The sequence below is a fragment of the Crinia signifera genome, chromosome 4 (assembly GCF_055691185.1).
Source record: "Crinia signifera chromosome 4, ASM5569118v1, whole genome shotgun sequence".
Classification (NCBI taxonomy): domain Eukaryota; kingdom Metazoa; phylum Chordata; class Amphibia; order Anura; family Myobatrachidae; genus Crinia; species Crinia signifera.
In genome coordinates this window covers 335548853-335567755 of record NC_139220.1, presented here as the reverse complement: position 1 = coordinate 335567755, position 18903 = coordinate 335548853, and the positions used below count along the sequence as shown (strand labels likewise).

Sequence of the window (18903 nt, the reverse complement as noted above, 5' to 3'; positions counted from 1 at the left end):
TGTGACCAAGCTGTGACATCACCAAGGCAGATGAGTGTGACCAAGCTGTGACATCACCAAGGCAGACGAGAGTGTGACCAAGCTGTGACATCACCAAGGCAGACGAGAGTGTGACCAAGCCATGACCTCACCAAGGCAGACGAGAGCCAAGGCGTGACCTCAACATGGCAGACGAGAGCCTGACCAAGCCGTACTATTACTAATGCGCACAGGAGATGTTTATCTCCTACAGATTAAGTCCAGATGCTGGAGTCCACTATTGTTAGTGCGGAATGAATGAACAGCACTGCGGACTCGGGATCCATTGTGTTTATTGTGCAAATAGCTCTATTTGAATATTAGTATACATCTTTATTTATTATAGTGGCAGGTGGAAAACATTGCTGCTCTCTGACCTGTCCCCTCTGTGCTAGACCCCAGAACGGCTCCATCATCCTGTACAACCGCAAGAAGGTGAAATATCGGAAGGACGGCTATTGCTGGAAGAAGAGGAAGGATGGGAAGACCACCCGGGAAGATCACATGAAGCTGAAAGTGCAGGGGATGGAGGTGAGTTTATGTTACAGCTCGTGTTACGGCTACGAGGGGATTAGCTGCAAGCGGAGGGAACCAGCCGCTGTAATGTAAATATTGAGATGAGGAAATTGACCACATCCCTGCTGCCTCCCGCAGGCGTTCAGTATAACGGTGGTTATGTTATCTCCCTAGTGCCTCTACGGATGCTACGTCCATTCGTCCATTGTTCCAACCTTCCACCGACGCTGCTACTGGCTCCTGCAGGTGAGTGCTGGTGAGGTGCCAGGTCTGCAGCTTCTAGATACACCCGACAGGGTCTGTAGTATGGATCTGCAGCCACACAGAGACTGTCTCTTTATGTAGGCATAGCCATATGTACGTCGCTGCGGACTACGTCGGGCACCTCATAAATACAATGTAATAATAACAGCCGAGCGTACGACATATCCTGCAGGTCACACCAAGAACAGGACTCATTGGTACAGACGCATCTATCAGCGTTCTCCTTTCTCTCTGTCCTCTATTCTAATTGACTTTGCTGTTTGTGAAGTGGCCACAAGGTGTCCCCGGTGGTCTGCTGTCTCTGAACAATTGATTAAGCGCTAGCTAATAACTTTGTGTGACTGAGGGATTTTTGCGTGTTTCCCTCCACGCACACATCACAGAGGATGAACCTGTGGGGGTATACAGGCATCACAGAGGATGAACCTGTGGGGGTATACAGACATCACAGAGGATGAACCTGTGGGGGTATACAGACATCACAGAGGATGAACCTGTGGGGGTATACAGACATCACAGAGGATGAACCTGTGGGGGTATACAGACATCACAGAGGATGAACCTGTGGGGGTATACAGACATCACAGAGGATGAACCTGTGGGGGTATACAGACATCACAGAGGATGAACCTGTGGGGGTATACAGACATCACAGAGGATGAACCTGTGGGGGTATACAGACATCACAGAGGATGAACCTGTGGGGGTAGACAGACATCACAGAGGATGAACCTGTGGGGGTAGACAGACATCACAGAGGATGAACCTGTGGGGGTATACAGGCATCACAGAGGATGAACCTGTGGGGGTATACAGACATCACAGAGGATGAACCTGTGGGGGTATACAGGCATCACAGAGGATGAACCTGTGGGGGTATACAGATATCACAGAGGATGAACCTGTGGGGGTATACAGATATCACAGAGGATGAACCTGTGGGGGTATACAGACATCACAGAGGATGAACCTGTGGGGTATACAGATATCACAGAGGATGAACCTGTGGGGGTATACAGACATCACAGAGGATGAACCTGTGGGGGTATACAGACATCACAGAGGATGAACCTGTGGGGGTATACAGACATCACAGAGGATGAACCTGTGGGGGTATACAGGTTAGCGGGGCTTTGCTGCCAGATAACCTGCCATTAATTGAAATCCCCCCCCCCACTGATCGCTCAAAGAGGACCCGTCTTTTACCTTATCATGAACAACCAACTGTTATTGTTCCAGAACCCAGATATTGTTCTAGTTCATTATCTGAATGTTCCGGCTATTGAGGATTGCGGAAAGATCTGTGGCCCCATCCTGTGCTCCACAAGTAGTGACCGGAAAGAATGGATGAAATGGAGCAAAGAAGATCTCATCAGCCAACTGAAACCCATGTGTAAGAGACAAGAGGGGTGTAGAGAGTAGCGGGGGCTTATCTGTCCTCCGATACCCAGGTGTAAGAGACAAGAGGGGTGTAGAGAGTAGCGGGGGCTAATCTGTCCTCCGATACCCAGGTGTAAGAGACAAGAGGGGTGTAGAGAGTAGCGGGGGCTTATCTGTCCTCCGATACCCAGGTATAAGAGACAAGAGGGGTGTAGAGAGTAGTGGGGGCTTATCTGTCCTCCGATACCCAGGTGTAAGAGACAAGAGGGGTGTAGAGAGTAGTGGGGGCTAATCTGTCCTCCGATACCCAGGTGTAAGAGACAAGAGGGGTGTAGAGAGTAGTGGGGGCTTATCTGTCCTCCGATACCCAGGTGTAAGAGACACGAGGGGTGTAGAGAGTAGTGGGGGCTTATCTGTCCTCCGATACCCAGGTATAAGAGACAAGAGGGGTGTAGAGAGTAGCGGGGGCTTATCTGTCCTCCGATACCCAGGTATAAGAGACAAGAGGGGTGTAGAGAGTAGTGGGGGCTTATCTTTCCTCCGATACCCAGGTGTAAGAGACAAGAGGGGTGTAGAGAGTAGTGGGGGCTAATCTGTCCTCCGATACCCAGGTGTAAGAGACAAGAGGGGTGTAGAGAGTAGTGGGGGCTTATCTGTCCTCCGATACCCAGGTGTAAGAGACACGAGGGGTGTAGAGAGTAGTGGGGGCTTATCTGTCCTCCGATACCCAGGTGTAAGGACGAGGGGTGTAGAAAGTAGTGGGGGCTTATCTGTCCTCCGATACCCAGGTGTAAGAGACAAGAGGGGTGTAGAGAGTAGCGGGGGCTAATCTGTCCTCCGATACCCAGGTGTAAGAGACAAGGGGTGTAGAGAGTAGTGGGGGCTTATCTTTCCTCCGATACCCAAGTGTAAGAGACAAGAGGGGTGTAGAGAGTAGCGGGGGCTTATCTGTCCTCCGATACCCAGGTGTAAGGACGAGGGGTGTAGAAAGTAGTGGGGGCTTATCTGTCCTCCGATACCCAGGTGTAAGAGACAAGAGGGGTGTAGAGAGTAGCGGGGGCTAATCTGTCCTCCAATACCCAGGAATAAGAGACAAGGGGTGTAGAGAGTAGTGGGGGCTTATCTTTCCTCCGATATCCAGGTGTAAGAGACAATAGGAGGTGTAGAGAGTAGAGGGGGCTTATCTGTCCTCCGATACCCAGGTGTAAGAGACAAGAGGGGTGTAGAGAGTAGTGGGGGCTTATCTGTCCTCAGATACCCAGGAGTAAGGACGAGGGGTGTAGAGAGTAGCAGGGGCTAATCTGTCCTCCGATACCCAGGTGTAAGAGACAAGAGGGTGTAGAGAGTAGCGGGGGCTAATCTATCCTCCGATACCCAGGTGTAAGAGACAAGAGGGGTGTAGAGAGTAGTGGGGGCTTATCTGTCCTCCGATACCCAGGTGTAAGGACGAGGGGTGTAGAGAGTAGTGGGGGGTTATCTGTCCTCCGATACCCAGGTGTAAGGACGAGGGGTGTAGAGAGTAGTGGGGGCTTATCTGTCCTCCGATACCCAGGTGTAAGGACGAGGGGTGTAGAGAGTAGCGGGGGTTATCTGTCCTCCGATACCCAGGTGTAAGGACGAGGGGTGTAGAGAGTAGTGGGGGCTTATCTGTCCTCCGATACCCAGGTGTAAGAGACAAGAGGGGTGTAGAGAGTAGTGGGGGCTTATCTGTCCTCCAATACCCAGGTGTAAGGACGAGGGGTGTAGAGAGTAGTGGGGGCTTATCTGTCCTCCGATACCCAGGAGTAAGGACGAGGGGTGTAGAGAGTAGCGGGGGCTTATCTGTCCTCCGATACCCAGGTGTAAGAGACAAGAGGGGTGTAGAGAGTAGCGGGGGCTAATCTATCCTCCGATACCCAGGTGTAAGAGACAAGAGGGGTGTAGAGAGTAGCGGGGGCTAATCTATCCTCCGATACCCAGGTGTAAGAGACAAGAGGGGTGTAGAGAGTAGTGGGGGCTTATCTGTCCTCCGATACCCAGGTGTAAGAGACAAGAGGGGTGTAGAGAGTAGTGGGGGCTTATTTGTCCTCCGATACCCAGGTGTAAGAGACAAGAGGGGTGTAGAGAGTAGTGGGGGCTTATCTATCCTCCGATACACAGGTGTAAGAGACAAGAGGGGTGTAGAGAGTAGTGGGGGCTAATCTGTCCTCCGATACCCAGGTGTAAGAGACAAGGGGTGTAGAGGGTAGTGGGGGCTTATCTGTCCTCCGATACCCAGGTGTAAGGACGAGGGGTGTAGAGAGTAGCGGGGGTTATCTGTCCTCCGATACCCAGGTGTAAGGACGAGGGGTGTAGAGAGTAGTGGGGGCTTATCTGTCCTCCGATACCCAGGTGTAAGAGACAAGAGGGGTGTAGAGAGTAGTGGGGGCTTATCTGTCCTCCAATACCCAGGTGTAAGGACGAGGGGTGTAGAGAGTAGTGGGGGCTTATCTGTCCTCCGATACCCAGGAGTAAGGACGAGGGGTGTAGAGAGTAGCGGGGGCTTATCTGTCCTCCGATACCCAGGTGTAAGGACGAGGGGTGTAGAGAGTAGTGGGGGCTAATCTGTCCTCCGATACCCAGGTGTAAGAGATAAGAGGGGTGTAGAGAGTAGTGGGGGCTAATCTGTCCTCCGATACCCAAGAGTAAGAGACAAGGGGTGTAGAGAGTAGTGGGGGCTTATCTGTCCTCCGATATCCAGGTGTAAGAGACAATAGGAGGTGTAGAGAGTAGTGGGGGCTTATCTGTCCTCCGATACCCAGGTGTAAGAGACAAGAGGGGTGTAGAGAGTAGTGGGGGCTTATCTGTCCTCCGATACCCAGGAGTAAGGACGAGGGGTGTAGAGTGGGGGCTTATCTGTCCTCCGATACCCAGGTGTAAGGACGAGGGGTGTAGAGAGTAGTGGGGGCTAATCTGTCCTCCGATACCCAGGTGTAAGAGACAAGAGGGGTGTAGAGAGTAGTGGGGGCTTATCTGTCCTCCGATACCCAGGTGTAAGAGACAAGAGGGGTGTAGAGAGTAGTGGGGGCTAATCTGTCCTCCGATACCCAGGTGTAAGAGACAAGAGGGGTGTAGAGAGTAGTGGGGGCTAATCTATCCTCCGATACCCAGGTGTAAGAGACAAGAGGGGTGTAGAGAGTAGTGGGGGCTTTGCTGTCCTCCGATACCCAGGTGTAAGAGACAAGAGGGGTGTAGAGCGTAGTGGGGGCTAATCTATCCTCCGATACCCAGGTGTAAGAGACAAGAGGGGTGTAGAGAGTAGTGGGGGCTTATCTGTCCTCCGATACCCAGGAGTAAGGACGAGGGGTGTAGAGAGTAGTGGGGGCTTATCTGTCCTCCGATACCCAGGAGTAAGGACGAGGGGTGTAGAGAGTAGTGGGGGCTTATCTGTCCTCCGATACCCAGGTGTAAGGACGAGGGGTGTAGAGAGTAGCAGGGGCTAATCTGTCCTCCGATACCCAGGTGTAAGAGACAAGAGGGGTGTAGAGAGTAGTGGGGGCTTATCTGTCCTCCGATACCCAGGAGTAAGGACGAGGGGTGTAGAGAGTAGTGGGGGCTTATATGTCCTCCGATACCCAGGAGTAAGAGACAAGGGGTGTAGAGAGTAGTGGGGGGCTTATCTGTCCTCCGATATCCAGGTGTAAGAGACAATAGGAGGTGTAGAGAGTAGTGGGGGCTTATCTGTCCTCCGATACCCAGGTGTAAGAGACTAGAGGGGTGTAGAGAGTAGTGGGGGCTTATCTGTCCTCCGATACCCAGGAGTAAGGACGAGGGGTGTAGAGAGTAGTGGGGGCTTATCTGTCCTCCGATACCCAGGAGTAAGGACGAGGGGTGTAGAGAGTAGTGGGGGCTTATCTGTTCTCCGATACCCAGGTGTAAGGACGAGGGGTGTAGAGAGTAGTGGGGGTTAATCTGTCCTCCGATACCCAGGTGTAAGAGACAAGAGGGGTGTAGAGAGTAGCGGGGGCTAATCTGTCCTCCGATACCCAGGTGTAAGAGACAAGGGCTGTAGAGAGTAGCGGGGGCTTATCTGTCCTCCTATACCCAGGTGTAATAGACAAGAGGGGTGTAGAGTGTAGCGGGGGCTAATCTATCCTCCGATACCCAGGTGTAAGAGACAAGAGGGGTGTAGAGAGTAGTGGGGGCTTATCTGTCCTCCGATACCCAGGTGTAAGAGACAAGAGGGGTGTAGAGCGTAGTGGGGGCTAATCTATCCTCCGATACCCAGGTGTAAGAGACAAGAGGGGTGTAGAGAGTAGTGGGGGCTTATCTGTCCTCCGATACCCAGGAGTAAGGACGAGGGGTGTAGAGAGTAGTGGGGGCTTATCTGTCCTCCGATACCCAGGAGTAAGGACGAGGGGTGTAGAGAGTAGTGGGGGCTTATCTGTCCTCCGATACCCAGGTGTAAGGACGAGGGGTGTAGAGAGTAGCAGGGGCTAATCTGTCCTCCGATACCCAGGAGTAAGGACGAGGGGTGTAGAGAGTAGTGGGGGCTTATCTGTCCTCCGATACCCAGGTGTAAGGACGAGGGGTGTAGAGAGTAGTGGGGGCTTATCTGTCCTCCGATACCCAGGTGTAAGGACGAGGGGTGTAGAGAGTAGTGGGGGCTTATCTGTCCTCCGATACCCAGGTGTAAGAGACAAGAGGGGTGTAGAGAGTAGTGGGGGCTAATCTGTCCTCCGATACCCAGGTGTAAGAGACAAGAGGGGTGTAGAGAGTAGTGGGGGCTTATCTGTCCTCCGATACCCAGGTGTAAGGACGAGGGGTGTAGAGAGTAGTGGGGGCTAATCTGTCCTCCGATACCCAGGTGTAAGGACGAGGGGTGTAGAGAGTAGTGGGGGCTTATCTGTCCTCCGATACCCAGGTGTAAGAGACAAGAGGGGTGTAGAGAGTAGCAGGGGCTAATCTGTCCTCCGATACCCAGGTGTAAGAGACAAGGGGTGTAGAGAGTAGTGGGGGCTTATCTGTCCTCTGATACCCGGGTGTAAGAGACAATAGGAGGTGTAGAGAGTAGTGGGGGCTTATCTGTCCTCCGATACCCAGGTGTAAGGACGAGGGGTGTAGAGAGTAGTGGGGGCTTATCCATTCCCCGATACCCAGGTGTAAGGACGAGGGGTGTAGATGGAGGTTATGAGGGAGGGTTATGGTCACCTATTGATATTTTGTGTTCCCTGCAGTTCATGGAGTGAAGTGGTCGTGCAGTAACGGGAACGGAACCAGCGAGTTCTCTATAGAGCAACTTGTACAGCAGACGCTGGAGACACATCAAGCCAAACCCCCACCCCGCACCCACACCTGTCTGTGTAACACCACTCTGGGTGAGTCTGTGTACCCCCATACACCCCGCACCTGTCTGTGTACCCCACCTGTCTGTGTACCCCCATACATGCCACACCTGTCTGTGTACCCCTATACACCCCGCACCTGTCTGTGTAACACTACTCTGGGTGAGTCTGTGTACCCCCATACACCCCGCACCTGTCTGTGTACCCCCATACACCCCGCACCTGTCTGTGTACCCCCATACATCTCGCACCTGTCTGTGTAACACTACTCTGGGTGAGTCTGTGTACCCCTATACACCCCGCACCTGTCTGTGTACCCCTATACACCCCGCACCTGTCTGTGTACCCCCATACATCTCGCACCTGTCTGTGTAACACCACTCTGGGTGAGTCTGTGTACCCCCATACACCCCGCACCTGCCTTGTTTGTAAGTGTGTAATCTGTGTACACTGTGTATGTGTGTGATCTGTGTACACTGTGTGTGTGATCTATGTACACTGTGTGTGTGTGTGTGATCTGTGTACACTGTGTGTGTGTGTGATCTATGTACAGTGTGTGATCTGTGTAAACTGTGTGTCATCTGTGTACACTGCATGTTAGTGAGTGTGTGTGATCTGTGTACACTGTGTGTGTGATGTGTGTGTGATCTGTGTACACTGTGTGTGTTAGTGAGTGTGTGTGATCTGTGTACACTGTGTATGTGTGTGATCTGTGTACACTGTGTATGTGTGTGATCTGTGTACACTGTGTGTGTTAGTGAGTGTGTGTGATGTGTGTACAGTGTGTGTGTGATGTGTGTGTGTGATCTGTGTACACTGTGTGTGTGTGTGTGTGATGTGTGTGTGTGTGTGTGTGATCTGTGTACACTGTGTGTGTGTGACCTGTGTACACTGTGTGTGTGTGATCTGTGTAAACTGTGTGTCATCTGTGTACACTGCATGTTAGTGAGTGTGTGTGATCTGTGTACAGTGTGTGTGTGATCTGTGTACAGTGTGTGTGTGTGTGATCTGTGTATGTTAGTGAGTGTGTCATCTGTGTATACTGTGTGTGTGCTTGTGAGCTGTGTGAGTGTTTGTGCCCTGCCTGCTTTATTTGGTTTTGTTCACCTGGTGCAGTGTCCCCCACCTCTGTCCCCAGGACACACTAACAGTCCATGCTTGAGTCCAGATTGCTAATTCACCTGTGCGCATGCATAGCTTGGCCTAGGTGTGCATTGGAACCCCTGATCTAGTGTGTGCACAGATGTCTCCTGGTAGCTCAGCTTCACCTATTGCACCTAAATGAGCATTCTGTCTCCTTCCTTCAGGCTCATCCGGGAGTGTCCCCCACAAATGTACCAGTACCAAGCACCGCATCATCTCTCCAAAGGTGGAGCCCCGTCTGTGCCCATTCCCTGCTCTTACCGAGGTCCAGAACTTCTCTTCATCTTCTACAGAGCCGGACCAAGGCAAAGAACGGAGACCAGGACATAAGGGGGCCAAAGCACCTTTGGCCAATGACGCCAGCTCCTCACATTCCTACTCAGACCTCCCAGACACCACTCAGACGTCCCCTCCGCTGACACTCACAAATGGTTTCTACACCGATAGAGAGTTGGCTGGAGTCACCATAACGACCACCCCCGGTGTTCCTGGCATTAGTGCGGTGCTGGTGATGACCGGAATTGCCGAGAAGCCTTTGGCATTGACACCCAGCCAACATCTTTTGCCAGCAGACACCAGAAACCAACCTGCCACCGTACCAGTCGGCATTTCCATCTTGCCTTCTCCTGTAGAGGGCCTCCTGCTTTCCTCCTCACACAGCCTGGAGGTAGCCATGGAGGCAGCTCCTGGTGGAAGCAATGGAACGTTCGACCCAGATTCCTTCCTCAATAGCCCGAAGGAAGGACAGACTTATGGCGGAGCGGCAAAGACGGATGAGTTTAAAACGGAGATGATAGACGGAGGGATGGAGGACTTGGGCTCCAAGGTGGAAAGTTACATGGAAACCGGCAATCTAACCCAAGCTGGATTAGTCACAACCATGGCCGAGGAGAAGCCAAGCGTGGCGAAGACGGGGATGGAAGCGGAGGAGAGTGGTGAGGCGGTGGCAGAGGAGGTCAGCCACGGAACGGAGGTTGAAATGGAGGATACAAAGGATGAGCAGGTCAGCTCCAGCGACGAGGTGAGAACGGACATTGTATCAGCAGGGGAAGGGCAAGAAGACGACGGTGAAGCTCCGGGGACCCACATGACCGACCTCTATTCCATCATCCAAAATGATTTGAGTTCTTCATCTGGGGCGTCCAGTGTCCACATGGAACTGTCTGCGGAAAACTTCAACATCTCCTTCGATAGCCAGTTCCCGGACCTCATCTCTGACTTGATGACTGACGAAGCTGCTCCGGGAGGATATGATCAGTTTGGGGAACCTCAGGCCAATTCTTCGCCAGTACAAGCGGTATATGGACAACCCCAGCAAATGCAGCCTTTGGGAGGAAGCACTTCTGCAGTTACAGACCCTTTCCCAGAGCCAGGCGACACTGCAGTAGGGCTGGTGGAAATTACAGACTTCTCACCGGAATGGTCCTATCCTGAGGTAAGGGGTCTTATTCTCGCTCTCTGTTTTCCTCTTTCTGTTCTTCCCTCGCTGGTCTCATGTCAGTAACAGCGCCATCTGCAGGCTTGGGGGATAGCGAGTGCTAAGCTCAATAGTAACAAAATGGCTTTTCCCACCAATGCTAGCATGTAGGTGTCATAAGACCATCCAATTGCGCACGATGTCCATAATTTCGCCCCCTCTTATTCGTGCGCTACCCTGCCTCCTTGGGGATAGGACTCTCCTTAGGCCCATATCATGTTTCGGTGACTTAGGCTCCATTTCTGGCGATGCTTAGACTCTCCATGACTCCAGGCTGAACGCGCTGAGATGTGTGATGTCATTGGCTGAAGAAACGTCAGAACCAGGGTAATAGTGACTTACAGACGTAGAGCTGGGCAGAGACGCTGCAGAATACCACCACATTGCTCCCTTTCTAAACACCCCGCAATTACAGTGACCCGCCTGCACCTGAGGACACTAATACTACTTTCAGACCGCAAATGCCGTGTCGCACAGGGGATTAGGACACGGGTCCCATCCCCAGAGCAACACGGCAATGCGGTCTGAAAGTTCCGACACGGCATATTGCCGAGTCGGTGACGTCACATGGGGCGGTGCTGGGCTGCGGCGCGTCATCGGGGGCTCGGGAGGAGGCAGTACTTGGAGCTGACAGTGCTGCCTCCTCCATACTGTGAACGGGACACGGGTCGCTCGACCCAGGCACCCGTTCACACCGCAGTTGACACGGGTCATAGCCGTGTTCAACCCTGGTCAATACCAGGGTTGAATAGCCGTGTTGCTCGACCCGTGTTGCCCTTTTCAGACCGCACCGTGACCCGTGTTTAGGCCCCGCGAACACGGCAATATGCCGTGTTCGGAGTGCGGTCTGAAAGCGGTATAAGGAGCGTATGTATGGGCAGGTTCCAGCGTCCCACAAAGGATGGATGAGAAACTCCGGTACTTATGTAGTATCTGGGCGTCCGATTTTGTGATTGTATGCCTTACCTTAAGGAATACAATCAGATGCGATGCGATGCGATGCGATTTTGCATAGGATTCAATGTTAAGAAGGTCCTGTTCATTTCCCCACTATCCAAGTGGGCATAGAGTTGATTTTATATAGCGTGGCGAGCGCAGCGAGCCCGAAGCGTGGCAAGCGGACGCATATTTCTTAAAAAGTATTCTGTGTCCCCTCGCGGGGCTCGCCACGCTCGCCACGCTTCGGGTTCGGTGGCTCGCTACGCTCGCCACAGGTTTATATCCAACTCCATGCCCAATTGGATAGTGGGGAAAGGAAAAGCACCCCTTTTTCCCATTGAATTCTATGTTAAAATCTTGACCATCGCATCGCATACGATTTGGTCGCATGCGATGCGATCCGATCCGATTTCTAAATCGGACGCCTAGATACTACATAAGTACTGAAACTCCAATTACTGAAACCACTCTATGTGGGTGCAGTACCGCCTAGTGGTCAGCAGGGGGCCTCCGTGTACTTCATTCTCACGGAGAGTAAAGTCTGGATGATATTGTTCACAGCCGATAGGGACACAGACACGGGGTATATTACTAGGCAACTATGTGTAACTATTACATACAGTGTATTCCGGTGTATGTGCGCTGTCACACGTTCCGCCCGGAGGGAACATTCATGTGATTGAGGCGAAGAGTCTGATCATCTTCAGGAGTAAATATCCGTGTGTATGATGGTCACCCAGGCGGTGCATGTGGGGGTTTGTCTGAGGGAATTTCCTCTGCTGTCAGTAACATCCTGTTACTGGCTCCACCCACTGCGCAGTAGCCAGCTAACTGCCACCACCAGGCTTCTTCAAACGGCATCTGCATCTGCTTCATATGTATAGACAAGCTGAGACTAAGCTCCCCCACCTGCAGTCCTGCTCCTTACCTATGCCATGTCCCAGCATCATACAGAGGCCAGCCTTACACCACAGCCTGGGACTAAGTGCTCCCCCACCTGCAGTCCTGCTCCTTACCTATGCCATGTCCCAGCATCATACACAGGCCAGCCTTACACCGCAGCCTGGGACTAAGTGCTCCCCCACCTGCAGTCCTGCTCCTTACCTATGCCATGTCCCAGCATCATACAGAGGCCAGCCTTACACCACAGCCTGGGACTAAGTGCTCCCCCACCTGCAGTCCTGCTCCTTACCTATGCCGTGTCCCAGCATCATACAGAGGCCAGCCTTACACCGCAGCCTGGGACTAAGTGCTCCCCCACCTGCAGTCCTGCTCCTTACCTATGCCATGTCCCAGCATCATACAGAGGCCAGCCTTGCACCGCAGCCTGGGACTAAGTGCTCCCCCACCTGCAGTCCTGCTCCTTACCTATGCCGTGTCCCAGCATCATACAGAGGCCAGCCTTATACCGCAGCCTGGGACTAAGTGCTCCCCCGGCTGCAGTCCTGCTCCTTACCTATGCCGTGTCCCAGCATCATACAGAGGCTAGCCTTACACCACAGCCTGGGACTAAGCGCTCCCCCACCTGCAGTCCTGCTCCTTACCTATGCCATGTCCCAGCATCATACAGAGGCCAGCCTTGCACCGCAGCCTGGGACAAAGTGCTCCCCCACCTGCACTACTGCTCCTTACCTATGCCGTGTCCCAGCATCATACAGAGGCTAGCCTTACACCGCAGCCTGGGACTAAGTGCTCCCCCGGCTGCAGTCCTGCTCCTTACCTATGCCATGTCCCAGCATCATACAGAGGCCAGCCTTACACCACAGCCTGGGACTAAGTGCTCCCCCACCTGCAGTCCTGCTCCTTACCTATGCCATGTCCCAGCATCATACAGATTCCAGCCTTACACCACAGCCTGGGACTAAGTGCTCCCCCGGCTGCAGTCCTGCTCCTTACCTATGCCGTGTCCCAGCATCATACAGAGGCTAGCCTTACACCGCAGCCTGGGACTAAGTGCTCCCCCGGCTGCAGTCCTGCTCCTTACCTATGCCATGTCCCGGCATCATACAGAGGCCAGCCTTACACCGCAGCCTGGGACTAAATGCTCCCCCACCTGCAGTCCTGCTCCTTACCTATGCCATGTCCTAGCATCATACAGAGGCCAGCCTTACACCACAGCCTGGGACTAAATGCTCCCCCACCTGCAGTCCTGCTCCTTACCTATGCCATGTCCTAGCATCATACAGAGGCCAGCCTTACACCGCAGCCTGGGACTAAGTGCTCCCCCACCTGCAGTCCTGCTCCTTACCTATGCCGTGTCCCAGCATCATACAGAGACCAGCCTTACACCACAGCCTGGGACTAAGTGCTCCCCCACCTGCAGTCCTGCTCCTTACCTATGCCGTGTCCCAGCATCATACAGAGGCCAGCCTTACACCGCAGCCTGGGACTAAGTGCTCCCCCACCTGCAGTCCTGCTCCTTACCTATGCCGTGTCCCAGCATCATACAGAGGCCAGCCTTACACCACAGCCTAGGACTAAGTGCTCCCCCAGCTGCAGTCCTGCTCCTTACCTATGCCGTGTCCCAGCATCATACAGAGGCCAGCCTTACACCACAGCCTGGGACTAAGTGCTCCCCCACCTGCAGTCCTGCTCCTTGCCTATGACGTGTCCCGGCATCATGCAGGGGCCAGCCTTATACCGCAGCCTGGGACTAAGTGCTCCTGGCTGCAGTCCCGCTCCTTACCTATGCAGTGTCCCAGCATCATGCAGAGGCCAGCCTTACACCACAGCCTGGGACTAAGTGCTCCCCCACCTGCAGTCCTGCTCCTTGCCTATGACGTGTCCCGGCATCATGCAGGGGCCAGCCTTATACCGCAGCCTGGGACTAAGTGCTCCCCCGGCTGCAGTCCAGCTCCTTACCTATGCCGTGTCCCAGCATCATGCAGAGGCCAGCCTTACACCGCAGCCTTGGGAGTAAGTGCTCCCCCACCTGCAATCCTGCTCCTTGCCTGTGCCCAGCATCATACGGAGGCCAGCCTTACACCGCAGCCTGGGACGAAGTGCTCCTGGCTGCAGTCCTGCTCCTTACCTATGCCATGTCCCAGCATCATACAGAGGCCAGCCTTACACCGCAGCCTGGGACGAAGTGCTCCTGGCTGCAGTCCTGCTCCTTGCCTATGCCATGTCCCAGCATCATACAGAGGCCAGCCTTACACCGCAGCCTGGGACTAAGTGCTTCTGCCTGCAGTCCTGCTCCTTACCTATGCAGTGTCCCAGCATCATACAGAGACCAGCCTTACACCACAGCCTGGGACTAAGTGCTCCCCCACCTGCAGTCCTGCTCCTTACCTATGCCGTGTCCCAGCATCATACAGAGGCCAGCCTTACACCGCAGCCTGGGACTAAGTGCTCCCCCACCTGCAGTCCTGCTCCTTACCTATGCCGTGTCCCAGCATCATACAGAGGCCAGCCTTACACCACAGCCTAGGACTAAGTGCTCCCCCAGCTGCAGTCCTGCTCCTTACCTATGCCGTGTCCCAGCATCATACAGAGGCCAGCCTTACACCACAGCCTGGGACTAAGTGCTCCCCCACCTGCAGTCCTGCTCCTTGCCTATGACGTGTCCCGGCATCATGCAGGGGCCAGCCTTATACCGCAGCCTGGGACTAAGTGCTCCTGGCTGCAGTCCCGCTCCTTACCTATGCAGTGTCCCAGCATCATGCAGAGGCCAGCCTTACACCACAGCCTGGGACTAAGTGCTCCCCCACCTGCAGTCCTGCTCCTTGCCTATGACGTGTCCCGGCATCATGCAGGGGCCAGCCTTATACCGCAGCCTGGGACTAAGTGCTCCCCCGGCTGCAGTCCAGCTCCTTACCTATGCCGTGTCCCAGCATCATGCAGAGGCCAGCCTTACACCGCAGCCTTGGGAGTAAGTGCTCCCCCACCTGCAATCCTGCTCCTTGCCTGTGCCCAGCATCATACGGAGGCCAGCCTTACACCGCAGCCTGGGACGAAGTGCTCCTGGCTGCAGTCCTGCTCCTTACCTATGCCATGTCCCAGCATCATACAGAGGCCAGCCTTACACCGCAGCCTGGGACGAAGTGCTCCTGGCTGCAGTCCTGCTCCTTGCCTATGCCATGTCCCAGCATCATACAGAGGCCAGCCTTACACCGCAGCCTGGGACTAAGTGCTTCTGCCTGCAGTCCTGCTCCTTACCTATGCAGTGTCCCAGCATCATACAGAGGCCAGTCTTACACCGCAGCCTGGGACTAAGTGCTCCCCCACCTGCAGTCCTGCTCCTTACCTATGCCATGTCCCAGCATCATACAGAGACCAGCCTTACACCACAGCCTGGGACTAAGTGCTCCTGGCTGCAGTCCTGCTCCTTACCTATGCAGTGTCCCAGCATCTTACAGAGGCCAGCCTTACACCACAGCCTGGGACTAAGTGCTCCTGGCTGCAGTCCTGCTCCTTACCTATGCAGTGTCCCAGCATCATGCAGAGGCCAGCCTTACACCTCAGCCTGGGACTAAGTGCTCCCCCACCTGCAGTCCTGCTCCTTGCCTATGCCGTGTCCCGGCATCATACAGAGGCCAGCCTTACACCGCAGTCTGGGACTAAGCGCTCCTGGCTGCAGTCATGCTCCTTACCTATGCCATGTCCCAGCATCATACAGAGGCCAGCCTTACACCACAGCCTGGGACTAAGTGCTCCCCCGGCTGCAGTCCTGTTCCTTACCTATGCCGTGTCCCAGCATCATACAGAGGCCAGCCTTACACCGCAGCCTGGGACTAAGTGCTCCCCCACCTGCAGTCCTGCTCCTTACCTATGCCATGTCCCGGCATCATACAGAGGCCAGCCTTACACCGCAGCCTGGGACTAAGTGCTCCCCCGGCTGCAGTCCTGCTCCTTACCTATACCATGTCCCAGTATCCTACAGGGGCCAGCCTTACACCGCAGCCTGGGACTAAGTGCTCCCCCGGCTGCAGTCTTGCTCCTTACCTATGCCGTGTCCCAGCATCATACAGAGGCCAGCCTTACACCACAGCCTGGGACTAAGTGCTCCCCCACCTGCAGTCCTGCTCCTTACCTATGCCATGTCCTAGCATCATACGGAGGCCAGCCTTACACCGCAGCCTGGGACTAAGTGCTCCCCCGACTGCAGTCCTGCTCCTTACCTATACCATGTCCCGGCATCATACAGAGGCCAGCCTTACACCACAGCCTGGGACTAAGTGCTCCCCCACCTGCAGTCCTGCTCCTTGCCTATGCCGTGTCCCGGCATCATACAGAGGCCAGCCTTACACCGCAGCCTGGGACTAAGTGCTCCCCCGGCTGCAGTCCTGCTCCTTACCTATGCCGTGTCCCAGCATCATACAGAGGCCAGCCTTACACCACAGCCTGGGACTAAGTGCTCCCCCGGCTGCAGTCCTGCTCCTTGCCTATGCCGTGTCCCGGCATCATACAGAGGCCAGCCTTACACCGCAGCCTGGGACTAAGTGCTCCTGGCTGCAGTCCTGCTCCTTACCTATGCCATGTCCCAGCATCATACAGAGGCCAGCCTTACACCACAGCCTGGGACTAAGTGCTCCCCCGGCTGTAGTCCTGCTCCTTACCTATGCCGTGTCCCAGCATCATACAGAGGCCAGCCTTACACCACAGCCTGGGACTAAGTGCTCCCCCACCTGCAGTCCTGCTCCTTACCTATGCCATGTCCCGGCATCATACAGAGGCCAGCCTTACACCACAGCCTGGGACTAAGTGCTCCCCCGGCTGCAGTCCTGCTCCTTACCTATGCCGTGTCCCAGCATCATACAGAGGCCAGCCTTACACCACAACCTGGGACTAGTGCTCCTGGCTGCAGTCCTGCTCCTTACCTATGCCATGTCCCAGCATCATACAGAGGCCAGCCTTGCACCGCAGCCTGGGACTAAGTGCTCCTCCGGCTGCAGTCCTGCTCCTTACCTATACAGTGTCCCAGCATCATACAGAGGCCAGCCTTACACCGCAGCCTGGGACTAAGTGCTCCCCCACCTGCAATCCTGCTCCTTGCCTGTGCCGTGTCCCAGCATCATACGGAGGCCAGCCTTACACCACAGCCTGGGACTAAGTGCTCCCCCAGCTGCAGTCCTGTTTCTTACCTATGCCGTGTCCCAGCATCATACAGAGGCCAGCCTTACACCACAGCCTGGGACTAAGTGCTCTTGGCTGCAGTCCTGCTCCTTACCTATGCCATGTCGCAGCATCATACAGTGGCCAGCCTTACACCGCAGCCTGGGACTAAGTGCTCCCCTGGCTGCAGTCCTGCTCCTTACCTATACAGTGTCCCAGCATCATACAGAGGCCAGCCTTACACCGCAGCCTGGGACTAAGTGCTCCCCTGGCTGCAGTCCTGCTCCTTACCTATGCCATGTCCCAGCATCATACAGAGGCCAGCCTTACACCGCAGCCTGGGACTAAGTGCTCCTGGCTGCAGTCCTGCTCCTTACCTATGCCGTGTCCCGGCATCATGCAGGGGCCAGCCTTACACCGCATCCTGGGACTAAGTGCTCCCCCGGCTGCAGTCCTGCTCCTTACCTATACCGTGTCCCAGCATCATACAGAGGCCAGCCTTACACCGCAGCCTGGGACTAAGTGCTTCCCCGGCTGCAGTCCTGCTCCTTGCCTATCGTGTCCCAGCATCATACAGAGGCCAGCCTTACACCGCAGCCTGGGACTAAGTGCTTCTGCCTGCAGTCCTGCTCCTTACCTATACCATGTCCCAGCATCATACAGAGGCCAGCCTTACATTACAGCCTGGGACTAAGTGCTCCCCCGCCTGCAGTCCTGCTCCTTTCCTATGCTGTGTACCAGCATCATGCAGAGGCCAGCCTTACACCACAGCCTGGGACTAAGTGCTCCCCCGGCTGCAGTCCTGCTCCTTACCTATGTCGTGTCCCAGCATCATGCTAAGGCCAGCCTTCGACCACAGGCTGGGACTAAGTGCTCCCCGGCTGCAGTCCCTTGCCTATGCCATGTCCCAGCATCATACAGAGACCAGCCTTACACCGCAGCCTGGGACTAAGTACTCCCCCGGCTGCAGTCCCTTACTTATGCCATGTCCCAGCATCATGCAGAGGCCAGCCTTACACCACAGCCTCGGACTAAGTGCTCCCCCAGATGCAGTCCCTTGCCTATGCCATGTCCCAGCATCATGCAGAGGCCAGCCTTACACCACAGCCTCGGACTACGTGCTCCCCCAGATGCAGTCCCTTGCCTATGCCATGTCCCAGCATCATACAGAGGCCAGCCTTACATAATAGCCTGTGACTAAGTGCTCCCCCAGCTGCAGTCCTGCTCCTTGTCAATGCCATGTCCCAGCATCATGCAGAGGCCACTAAGTACTCCCCCGGCTGCAGTCCCTTACTTATGCCATGTCCCAGCATCATACAGAGACCAGCCTTACACCACAGCCTCGGACTACGTGCTCCCCCAGATGCAGTCCCTTGCCTATGCCATGTCCCAGCATCATACAGAGGCCAGCCTTACATAATAGCCTGTGACTAAGTGCTCCCCCAGCTGCAGTCCTGCTCCTTGTCAATGCCATGTCCCAGCATCATGCAGAGGCCACTAAGTGCTCCTCCCCGTCTGCAGTCCCTTGCCTATGCTGTATCCCAGCATTATCCGCCTTCTGGTCACCACTTTCTTACTACTGTCAATTTTGTCGCCCTACAGGGTGGAGTTAAGATCCTCATTACCGGACCATGGCTGGAGGACAGCGATTCCTATTCGTGTGTGTTTGATCATGTGACTGTGCCGGCCTCCCTCATCCAATCAGGAGTGCTGAGATGCTACTGCCCAGGTAAGGACGTACTCTGTGTCTCTGTGTGTGCTGCCTGCAGCCTAGGTATGTTACATACTGAAGGTCACGCTCTGTCCCGG

General features: G+C 54.7%; 1 protein-coding gene across 4 annotated transcripts in view; it reads left to right on the top strand.

Moving 5' to 3' along the window:
- CAMTA2 (calmodulin binding transcription activator 2) overlaps window positions 1-18903 on the top strand; it is a 116613-nt gene that overhangs the window by 37331 nt on the left and 60379 nt on the right. For all 4 annotated transcript variants that reach the window (XM_083185785.1, XM_083185783.1, XM_083185784.1 and 1 more), the window contains exons 5-10: window positions 414-549; window positions 709-780; window positions 2038-2191; window positions 7374-7514; window positions 8789-10059; window positions 18697-18823. In XM_083185785.1, the coding sequence (XP_083041911.1) occupies window positions 414-549; window positions 709-780; window positions 2038-2191; window positions 7374-7514; window positions 8789-10059; window positions 18697-18823 (1901 nt within the window). The remainder of the gene's footprint in view (window positions 1-413; window positions 550-708; window positions 781-2037; window positions 2192-7373; window positions 7515-8788; window positions 10060-18696; window positions 18824-18903) is intronic.